At 43.6% G+C, this 11,805-nt stretch overlaps 1 protein-coding gene across 4 annotated transcripts in view; it reads left to right on the forward strand.

Annotated features, from left to right (window-relative positions):
- The window catches only part of EDEM3 (ER degradation enhancing alpha-mannosidase like protein 3), a 31,997-nt gene extending 27,041 nt beyond the window's left edge, over positions 1-4,956 (forward strand). For 2 of the 4 annotated variants that reach the window (XM_076339574.1, XM_076339577.1), the window contains 2 exons: positions 429-476; positions 1,119-4,956. In XM_076339574.1, the coding sequence (XP_076195689.1) occupies positions 429-476; positions 1,119-1,525 (455 nt within the window). In that variant the 3' untranslated portion in view covers positions 1,526-4,956. The remainder of the gene's footprint in view (positions 1-428; positions 477-1,118) is intronic. The other 2 variants (XM_076339575.1, XM_076339576.1) reach the window with 2 other exon arrangements.
- Positions 4,957-11,805: the final 6,849 nt, after the last annotated feature.

The raw sequence follows: 11,805 nt of genomic DNA on the forward strand, positions 1-11,805 counted from the left end.
AGGAAAAGTGGTTATCAAGAGAAATAAGGTGGCTGACCTTAGATGTTTTGCAGCTTTTCTTGTATAATACAAGAAAATTGCAAGCTAATACATTCCCAATTAAAATGTTTGCATATGGCAGAAAATTGTAGGTTTTTCTTTCATAAGCAAGCCTTCCTTGTAGCATTGCTTTGTCCAAGCAGAATACGTAAGAACAAGTATCTCTAGTAAACCAGTGATAGCGTTTATTTTCTGCACATTTGCAAAGGTGATATGCCGAAAGCTACAGTGTTGTTTCTTCATAGCTGCTTAGAAATTCCTCCTGTTTATAACTATATGGTTAAGATGCTCTAACAAAATACTAAACACAAGAGATAGCTCTGCATTTGAGAATTTGTAATGCATATCTGCTTCTTCCCCCCTCCTCGCGCTTCCGTTTGGAATCCCAGCAACAATCTTTAAAGGTAAAATGATTCCAAACTACATTATTGATAGCAGTAAGTATCCCATGTTAAAAATGGCGTATGCAGTTAAACTGCCTAGAAGTCTTGAAATATTAGTGTCCTGTATACTAGCTGTAGACATCAAACTCTAAAGAAAATCTGCATGGTTAAATTGGACAGCTGTTGTAAAGCTGAATCGGTACTTGAGATATGTATGTTGGTTGCTTTGAGTGGGGATGTGATGAGGGAGGCTTCGGCTTTGGCTCTCTCTTTAATTCACAGTTCAGTAAACTTACAAAACTGTCTGACTCCCACTTGCTTAGATGTGGGATCCTAGTGGATCTGGGAGTGCTTTAAAATCCAGTACTAAAGTTCAGTGCACGCAGTGGGTATTTGCTTAAGACTGAAGGATGGCAACAAGCACTGACACAGAAGTCACTATTCAAGTTTGAGGAACCAAGACTAGTCTCACTATGTTGTTTGCCCTCATTTAAAATGTGTTTAAATGTCTTCCTTCACCTCCTTCTGAAAAATATGTTCCTTAATAACATTAAATTATCATATCAATGGAAAGTCTACACTTCCTTGAGGAAATAAGGCCAAGGGAAGTGACCTTGCTTTTGAAATACATAATAAAATGCTGCCTTTCTATTTTTTTTTTTTCCAAAACATCTATTTTTCTCTCCCCTCTCAAAGACTTGGAAATGGAGAATATGGATCAGAAATTATCTGAAAACGATTCACATAAACAGAATTCAGAAGAAGCTACTTCAGCATCTCAGGATGTTGGTGCGGTCAGTGAGGAGCCTGAAGAAGGAGAAAACTCTGATGTTACTGACCCTGATTCTTTAGCTCCTGCTCACGCAGACAGTGACAGCGTTTCCATTTCAAATCAGGATTCCTATGTCCCTGGAACCGATGAGGCTAGTGCTCCGGAGCCAGCGTGTACGCAAGGGGATCACCAGCCTCAGGAACAAAAGCCAGAGACAGAGTCAAATTCCAAAGTTAACTGGGATAATAAAGTCCAACCTATGGAATCCATATTAGCAGACTGGAATGAAGATATAGAAGCGTTTGAAATGATGGAAAAGGATGAGCTATGACTTGTAATAATAACTTATTTGTTAGTAAACAAATGGAGAACTCTTTGGGTAGAAGTGAGGCCCTGATATCTGAGAACTAGAAAACATATTCAGTATTGTGATGAGCAACCAGGTTCACCTGGAAATTACCATAGAAATCCAGCACGCGCTCTTTGTATTGTTTTAAGTTTTCCTGTTTAAAAATGGGAACGTGCAATTGAAGCATTTGTCTGGCTCCACTGCACGGTGCTGTAACCCAGGAGGCTCATTCAGGGAACGAGCCCGACTTCTGCATTCTAGGCTCTGAGAGGTCACGCTCCCTTGATCTCTGGAAAGCAAAAGTTGAACGCAGTGGGGTTAACATACCACGTAACGGTTATCAATGAGAGCACTTGAAGGCAGTAGGTCAGCCACTGTTCTGGTTGGAGCGAAGGTGAGGTTTCACTGATCTCTACTGAGTTGAAAGCCTTCGTTGATAGGAGCAGGTGAAATTATGTTTCCAGTTGTCGTGTCTTTAGGACACAGCTAGAAGCAGTTCAGTTTTTGTCCTGACATATCATACTGAGACATAGTAGTATTGCTTATCACTCCTTCCATCTGTTACCGTGAAGAACGACCATGATGACATGCGAGTTTTCCCTTCTGCTCCACTTTCAGCTAGAGAAAGTGTATAAACCAAAGGCAATGTGTACTTTGTAAGCAGGTTCCAGTGGGGAAACTAAGACAGCCTTGCTCATTTGGGGTCCACCAGGTAAAGGTTCACGGTGTGTTTATGAAAGTTGTGCTCAAGGTTAAGGTAAAGTGGACAAGGTAGGTGTTGAGTTACAGATATTTCCTTTGCCCTTCCAGGCTGAAAAACTCAATCTACCCTGAGATACAGAATTTAAACTGGCAATATTCTCTGAAAGGACACTAAACAGAACTAGATCAGCTATAACAAAATCTTCCTTTTTCTACAAGTTTGATTTCTAACAGCTTGACTTTGTTGCATTCTTTTTATATGCAACTTCTATACATGTGATACTTAAGGCAATGAGGCCAGTACCAGCAGTGAAGTGCAACAATTTTGGCTGTTGGGTCCATAGTTCAAAGTATAGTGGCGTGAACTGCAAGGATGACTGGTATGTTACTCTGGGCTTCGGGAGTTTGTTACAGGTAAGTGTGACTCCTACTTTGTTATCCCTATTATGAAAAACATTATTTAAATAAAAATGGGGATGTTTAAACAACCGAGAGACGTTTTGACTGTGTCCAAAGAAACTGCCAAAAACTAATTAACTTGATTTATATAAACTGCTTTTAGTGAATTGTGGTTCAAAGAATTGTTTTATATTAAAGAGTAAGTTAACACTGCCTATATGCTGCATCAGGCTAAAAATGAAGGTTAATATTAATCTTTACAATGGAAAAAAAAAAGCCCCAATCTGAATTGCACCTTTCATTTAGCTGGTGAAATTATGCGTGCTGAATATGCAACTGTTAATTAGTACAGCCATACTGTATTTATGTATACTCCTGTACAATATGAATGGAGAAATCCCAGGCAAATGTTGTATACATGTATACTTAATGACACTTGCTTTCAAGAGTATCAAAATGCACAGGCACCTTTTGAGAGCATCACAGTCAATCAGAATATTATCCATAAACTGAATGATAACTTTAAATCACTAGAGTAGGAGGTAATTTCAAGGAGGAAATGAAGCGGTAGCAGAATAGTGAATAAGTGTCCTTTTAAATAAATTAGCTTTTAAATGTAGTTATAATTCCTTTGCACAAATAACTGTATGGAGGTTTGGGCTGAATGAGTAGGGCTTGAAGCAGCTGGGTTTTGCAGTTGAGAATTTTTTTATTTATGGGGGTTTTTTTGTTACATGAGTTTCTTCACGTAAGGAATTTGATCATGGGAGCCTTTTAAGTGTCCTTCGTTACTTGGAGCCCCGGTCTGCACCTGAGGGACGCTGCGCTCCCCTGGTAGCGCCCGGGATCGAAGCGACGTGGCCAAGTGCAGTCAGCTGCAGGATCAAAACCATCAGGTGCAGATCAAAAGTTTTCACTCTGATAATTCCTTTGATCTGTCAGTGCTCAGTGCCACAAAAGGAGCATTTTTGTTCCCGTGCTCTTTGACATGGACTACATCTTCATACTTGTTAGCTCTTTTGGTGGAAACAGAATTATTTTTATAGCTATAGAGGCCCTCTGGTCATTGTGTTAAGACTGATAATATAGCAACTAAAGGTCATCTTTTTTTACTTGCAGAAAATTTAGGTGTAGATGTAAAATTATATTAAAATATTAACTTTCCTTGCCACCACAGCTCACTCTTATTTAACTGCTTTTTCCACATCTATTGTTAAAACAGTAGACATCAGCTCTCTTTTTAAGGGATTTTGAATGATCCCAGAACTCCATATGGATTTGAAGCATCATTTTGGTGGTGGCCTACCTCAGATAACTGTTGCCTCCTTCCTTTTGGGTTGGGTTTTTTTTTGTGTTTCAGTTTGTTCTACTTCACTTTTGAAACCATCATGAGAGCCATAGCTTTGTTTACAGAACTGAATCGGGTAAGGTTGACCTTTTGGGAAAGAGGACTAAATGGGGGGGGGGGGGGGGCAGTTTTATTCAGGTTATTTTCACTTTACATTTCCTCATGAGGAAATAGGCTTTAGTTTAACCTTTTCATATCATTCTGAAGATAATTCAATTTTCTGTCACTGTCATCTTAAAAAGCAAAAAGAATGTATTCATCAAAAAAACAAAACCTTTTGGAGAGGGGAGTAAGTGTTCTTCCCAAATTTTTAGAAGCCTGCTCCCTCCATGTGGAATATTGCTTGTATATCATTAATCCGTAATCGCCTCTTTCTTTGTATGGTATTGAACACTGAAGAATTCAGGAATCACATCTGGAACTAGCACTTACTCTATGCCATGTAATTCAGATCAGCCAATTAATTTCTCATTTGATCTTAGAGGAATCTTCTCAATTGTTTACATTTATTGTTTCTTAATGAAGTTTCAAAATGAGCCCAGCTTTGGTTCACCTCCTGCCAGCATACCTGAAGGCATACCAGCGGTAGGCATGAATAAGTGTATGTTGAGAGGTTAAAAACGGGACATCTTATGCAAAAGGCATCAGTCAGAACATAGAAAAAAAAAAAAAACAACCATTCTGTGAATGAAATATTGTATGTTCAGATTTTATAAGATTTTTTTTTTAGCCAGCCCAATTTACAGCCGTATATTTTCTTATGAAAGATGTCTAATAACAGGTGCTGTAACACTATTGTTGGGTTTTACTGTCTGGTGATAAGCGTATACAATATTTCTAAGGGCAACTATGTACTGTGATGTAAAAGTCTGGGCTAAAATGTATATAATCTGTGTACATAATTGTGTACTTGATTATAATTGCTGATTGTAAAGATTTAATAAAATGTAAATATTCTGGTCAAGCTGTGCTAAACTGACACTAATTTCCAATTGCCTAGCCAGCTGTTTGCCTTGATTTTTAGCAAGGCCCTTGGTAGTTGCTAAACTAGGAAGGATGATGGAGCTCATCTAATTGGACTGTTTCAACCTCTGTTATTCTATAACTTGGGCATATATATATTTTTTTAAAATCCATTCCTGCGGTGAGAATACAAATCCTTAAAAGTTCATGTTAAGTATGACTACTTCTGATCCTGTTTTCATTAGAATTGAAAAAAAAAAAAACCAGGTCTCTCTTGGGCCTGGTTAGGTAAGTCTCAGAGGAAACATACTCCATCGTCCTTCCTGTTACCGGCTGTTCTCTGACACCTCTGTTCCTATGAGCTTTTCCTCCATGGAAGTTAGGATTAAGAAAATAAAAGACGCAGGAGCCCTAAATTTAAGTCCTTGTTCAAGTGTTCAGCAGTGTTTATGATGCTCATTAACTAGAAACCATTACCAGCCTTGCCAATGAAGTGCTAAATTTCTTAGACCTACTGTTAAGGGAGAATCAGGACTTCAGGGACTGGAGTATTTCAGAGGAAAGGCACCTTCTGCCTTCCTCCTCCCTTGAAGGAAGCTTGGGCACTCAAAAAGCATTTTGGTCTGTGGGGTATATAACAACACACTTAAAAGTCCTGTATGCTTCCTTTGCATCTGTTTATTTTGGGAGTAGTAGGTGTTCCTCAAATAGGTATCTACTGTCTATTGACCCTGCAATTGCGTTGGCAGCTGCCGTCGTACTTGTGGGCTCCGTGTTTCACCGGGGATGGGCAGACAAACAGGTCAGACAGTGCAGGGCAACATCTCTCAGAGACGGACAAACTGAGAAATGTACTCAGGAGTCCAGTGCAAATGTGGGGTTTTGTCAAAAAGATTAAAATAATAAAAAAGATTACAACAAGGAAACGTGCAAAGAGACAGAGAGGGAAAGAGGAAAAGGAAGCGCTGGTATGAGCAGATAAATACATCGAGATGCGTCGTGTTCCCCTGTGGCATCTCCTTGGAGCGGATGACCACGGGCAAGGGCTAAGCTGGGGCCAGGGCAGGGGGGTTGAGACCAAACCTTTCAGCGCGATGGAGCAGCCCTTCGTGGCTGCATCCCTTCCCATTTTCCCACCTTTCTTCATAATCATTGTGGCCTCCCATCTGCTCTGCCTTTCCTGCAGGGATGCCTCATCCCTACCTCCCTGGCTTGCTCACGTTCTTCTTCCCCATCTGTCCATTAACCAAGTGTTGAACTAACACCAAAAAAACAGGCAGAGACGTTCATCCTCTGCAAGTGCCTGTACCTGACCTCTGGCCGTGGGTCATCCATGGTGCTGCCTGTGCGGGCAGAGGGATGTGGTTGCTTAAAAGAAGCACCAATTCTGCAAAACCCTCCTCCTCTCAGGCAGGCAACACGTTCACCACGGGGAAACCAGAGCCTGAGATTCGGCACAGGAGGGTTTAACCTGTTGCCCTTCCTGCTGCTGGGGCCTGGTGGACGGGGGCTCACGAGGTTGGAGCAGAACCATGAACAGCAGCAAAGTTTCTCTCCCATCTCTACTGGGGTAACTGGAGAGATCTTGGAGCAAACCCTCAGCAAACTGCATTACTTTTTATTAAAAAAAAAAAGGGGAAAAAAAAATCTATTAGAGGAACCAATGTTCTCTCTTAGCAATACCCTCCCAGAGTCATTACAGAATCTGGTTTTCTCTTTCCATGTTCATCTCCACCACCTTGCCAGTCATGATGCCCAGATGCTGTTTGAAGTAACAAGGAGTTGCCCTCCCATTGCAGATGGCCTCTGAAAAGGCAAAAATATTACGCAAAATTACAGCCAGGGTGCGCCCCCGTCCCTGCCCCTCTTTTTCTAACAAAAAATCACGAATATTTATTTGTTTTTTTCCAGGTCTGAACACGTTCCTAATACTCCCCCTCTCCAGGGACACTCGTTGCACAGATGTGCAAAGGCTAAGGGAGGCACAGCGGCAACAGTACATCGCACCTCCTATTAAAACTATCTTTAATAATTACTTTACATCAACAGTTGTATTGATGAGCCGTTACTCCATTTTCACATTTCGACTTTCCAGTTAGGTCACCCCAAGCTGGAGGACTTCAGCAGCTCTGACAAAAATTCAGCCTCAGCTGCCGCTTGTCCCAAGCCCCATCCTTCACATCAGCCTGAAGCTGCTGGTGGCAGGAGTACCATTTTCTTCCTAAGTGCTACATAAAAAGATAATGTTAATAAATGTTTCCAGCTGGAATGGTCCTATAAACCACCGTTCACCTGGGAAGGTTCACCCAAGCTGTTAAACCCCAGCGTGGGTGAATTCATCTTTATTAATCCTTTGGTGGAGGGCACAGCATGATGGCATGACACCAGGGCTGGCCTGATTGCAGAGGCATTTAAGCCAAAATTGCGCCAAAAAAGTGTGCAGAGTACTTGGTGGTACCGCACATGCTTTTGGGGAGCACCGGGACCACCCCAGGCTGGCTGGGGCACCCCACCAGCTGCGACACCAGGACAGACCTGATGGCAGCAGTGCAGGGCAGAGAATGAGAAGAAATACAGAAAACCAGTTTCACGGTTCCTTAAAACACCCTACCCAAGCATTTCTCTGCCTTCACGCCCTTCGCCGGCTGCTGCCATCGCCTGTGCGGTGCTTCGGGCTGCAAGCACGGGGATGGGAAGGAGTCGCTGGGCTTTGGGCATGAGCCCCGGCCAAGGGGGATGCTCGAAGTTTTGTGCAGGGACACGTGGAGCAGGCGGAGTGGCAACGTGGGCAAGAAGAAATGATGAGCAATTCAGAGCTGGTCGTACTGAATTCGATGCATTTTATGACTTCTCCACGGACCCCTCCTCCTCATGGGTGGCAGGGTGGTAATAGAGTAAATGTTGATCATTAGAGACGTGCGTGAGCCTTCCCTCCACAGCAAAAGCTATTTCCTCGTCTCTCCTCTGGCCCACTGCTCCTCACACTCCAGTTTAAGAAAATTAGCAAAGAAGGCTTACAAAGGCATAAGGGGAAAAAAAAAGGGCAAAAGATGTGCAGGAAAGGGCAAAAAGGCATTTCTCACATGGGCCAGCTTTCACGGATGTTTTATGTAACTGAGCACATGGCTTTCCACGTTTATTTTTGGGCTTGACATGGGTTATCTGATTGCCAGGCAGAGAGCATCTCTGTTAAATGATGTCAATCTTCGCTGCACTGGCATTACAGCATCATAAAAAATTACATAGCTGCTATTTTGGGTAGCAGCTCTCTCCGATTCAGTGAATAAATGCATCTCCATATGACTCACTCCGGGGGGATTATTAATAGACACAAAAGCAGAATGCCAAAAACCCGAGAATATCACTCAGTTCCCACACGTAGCTTTCTAGTTTTTCGCAGCAATCGCACTCAAGAACTTTTTGTCTCAAAATTTATTTTTTTTATATATATATATATATATACACACAGGGGGAACAAATTTTCTATTCAACTCACACCTTGAAGGCTTGGGGGGGGGGAAGAAAGTCTGCAGCAATGGAGGATGCTCACTGCTCCAGCTCTGGGCATGCAGGGTACCACAGTCCAGCCCTGCATTGCACACTGGGCTAACACCCATTCAGGGCAACGCCTCCTGCAAAGAGACCTGTTAAGGCGAGGCTGCCACTATTAACAAAGCTTGAAATAAAAGATCAGGTCTCCTGATTTAAACAGAAACCACCCGAGATGGCAGAGCAGCAGGGAGGAAGCGAGTTGTTCCGAGAGGGAAGAAATCCCATGCTTCTCCTTTTGCTGCGTGACAGCCGGCAGATAAATCGGCCATAGGCAGCAACCGTCAGATAAAGAGATAAAGATACAGATTCAAGCCTGGAGGTCACCCCGCCCCGGGGCTGGCTTCTTCATTCAACCAGCTTTTCAGTAATTAGGGTGAGTCATTGGTGGGGTCCTCCACACCATCCTGGCCCCTCTGCCACACGAAACTGCTGTGCTTAAATAGCGTCAGCTTTGATAATGCGGGAAAACCTTTAAAAAAGAGGACACTTTTCCCCTAAAATGTTCTGTTAGTGTTCACAACACTGCCCAGACGCTGCTGTGGGTGCAGGGAATAGGTGTTCATGAGGATGGTGTTATAGTTGGCTTTTATGAAGCAGGTTCACAGTCCCACACATGTTTATGATCATGATGAAGAAAAGGAAGAAGAAGAAGATGAAAATGATGAAGCAGAAGCAGAAGCAGAAGATCATGATGAAGATGATGATGACGACTCTGCCATCTTCAAGCTCAAAGCGAGCATTTACCTGGATGTCGTGGGTAGAGGTATACAGCCAAATTAAAAAAAAAAATAATAATTTTTTTTTTAAAGCAAAAACATGAACTTTTTTGAATTCTACCAACTTTCACATTTTGCAGTTCCCCTGAGCTGGGACTTCTTTCCCTTTGCCACCACAGCACAATAACAATAATACGAATTTTCAGTCGGTGCTTACCCAACTTTTTTGATGTTTGACCTGAAGGTTTCCTCCCCAACAGTAAAGCAAATAACATGCCTCTCCAAAACCATCCCTGCATTCCTCATTTCCTCTTCCCCAAACATCTACAGAATTAAACTAAATAGAGAAACATTTCAGCCTGAAAAAGGAAAGTTTCCCAGCAGTATCAGGACCCAGAGCAGGGGTTTCTAATGTTAAACACTCCCAAAAGCATCCTTCACAAAGCCACATTGGTAGGAAGTTCAACAAATCTGTGCTTTCTGAGTGAACACCATAAAAATTGTCTCTACTGCACACTGACCCTGGCTGCAGCCAAAGCGTTTGGGTTTTCCTGGAGTACAAGTGCTAGTTATTTTCCCCTGGGCTGTGGCTATCCCAGACAGATAAAAGCTGCTTTGGCACATGGGACTATTGCTCAGACTCCCCAACATCCCACACAGCATTTGAGTCAGGGCACTGGTTTCAGAGTCATAGAATTGTAGGATGGTTTGGGTTGGAAGGGACCTTTAAAGATCATCTAGTCCAACCCTTCTGCCATGGGCAGGGACATCTTTCACTAGATCAGGTTGCTCAGAGCCCCATCCAGCCTGGCCTTGAACACTTTCAATAATGGAGCATCCATAACTTCTCTGCGTGACCTGTTCCAGTGTCTCACCACCCTCATGGTAAAAAAAAAAAAATAGTCGTCTTTATGGCCAATCTAAATCTTCCCTCTTTTAGTTTAAAACTATTACCCCTTGTCCTATCACTAAAGGCCGTGGTAAAAAGTCTCTCCATCTTTCTTATAAGCCCCTTTTAAGTACTGAAAGGCCGCAATAAGGTCTCCCAAGAGCCTTCTCTTCTCCAGGCTGAACAACCCCAACTCTCTCAGCCTTTCTCCATAGCAGAGGTGCTCCAGCCCTCTGACCGTTTCCGTGGCCTCCTCTGGACCTGCTCCAACAGGTCCGTGTCTGTCTTGTACTAGGGGCCCCACAGCTGGATGCAGTGCTCTGGGGAGGGTCTCAAAAGAGCAGAGGGGGAACATCACCTCCCTCGAACTGCTGGCCACACTGCTTGTGATGCAGCCCAGGATGTGGTTGGCTTTCTGGGCTGCAAGCGCACAGTGCCAGCTCATGTCCGATTCTTCATCCACCAGTATCCCCAAGTCCTTCTCGGCAGGGCTGCTCTCAATGCAGTCATCCCCAGGCTGTACTGATACTGGGGATTGCCCCAGTCCAGGTGCAGGACCTTGCATTTGGCCTTGTGGAATTTCATGAGCTTCACATGGGCCCACTCCTCCACCTTGTCAAGGTTCCTCTGGATGGCACCCCTTCCCTTGAGCCGCTGCTCCCTGCAGGCTGACATGATGTGGAGGTGCGGTAGGTTTCTCCCATGCTGGGAGGTGAAGGCACCCAATCGGCCATCAGAGCTCAAGTTTGCCAGCTCTCAGTTTAGAAAACAAAGAGGAAATGGCCAACGTGGCAAGACGTGTTGTAAAATGTGAGTCTAAAACATGCATGTTGGACACGAAGCCTATGTGGCACCATGGACTGTCACCTGCAAAGCAGCAACGCTAACCAAAGCTGTTGGTGGGACAGAAGTGCCAACAGCAACTGGAAATAACCCCCTTTTGTTTAAAGCTTGTATCAAATTTGTTCCTCAGTGGATGCATACGTTACCCAGCTGGAAGCCTCTCCTATCCTGAAGGTCTGATGTGTCAGCCAAGCCGATCTGGAGTTGAGTCATTGCTAACTCCAAAATCGAAGTAACAGGTAATTATTGTTTTATAGACTTGATAAAACTGAAATAGCTGAGAACCGAATATTTATCTTCAATCTAATTTTCATATGATGATGGCAATATCTTCGGAGTTTAAACATGTCTCTCTGGTGCTTCATCTACCCATTCACTCTTGTCTCATCGTTCAGATTTTAAAATACTTGTTGTGCTTCGTGGGCAGTCATCAGCCTAGGCTCTCTTACAGCAATGAAAAGGCACGCTGAAAAAAAATCATGCAATATTGCCGATCACTGCCTCCTTTCTCTTACAGCAGTGGCTGCCGCGTCTTGTGGCAGCACCATGCACAACTCTACCAGCTGCAGAGAAGGTCAAAGCCCGCCCAAGTGCATGTGGGGACGATGGGATGGGGGGCGTTCGTGGGCTGAAGATTTCACCTGTTCAGCCAGGATTTGGAAAGCACTGCTATTCCTGCTGTGCACAAAGGGATGGAGAGTCTCAGTAAGTCAACCCGGGTTCTGCGTGGCCCGTCCATGGCCATGAAGGACTTGTGGCAGAGGAGGAGACAGAGCTGGGTCTTCTGGGTCTCAGCAGAGAGACTTAATTCAAAAAAACCCCCAAACCTGTGACTGAAAGCAAAGGAAGA

This window comes from Aptenodytes patagonicus, chromosome 5 (genome assembly GCF_965638725.1).
Source record: "Aptenodytes patagonicus chromosome 5, bAptPat1.pri.cur, whole genome shotgun sequence".
NCBI lineage: Eukaryota > Metazoa > Chordata > Aves > Sphenisciformes > Spheniscidae > Aptenodytes > Aptenodytes patagonicus.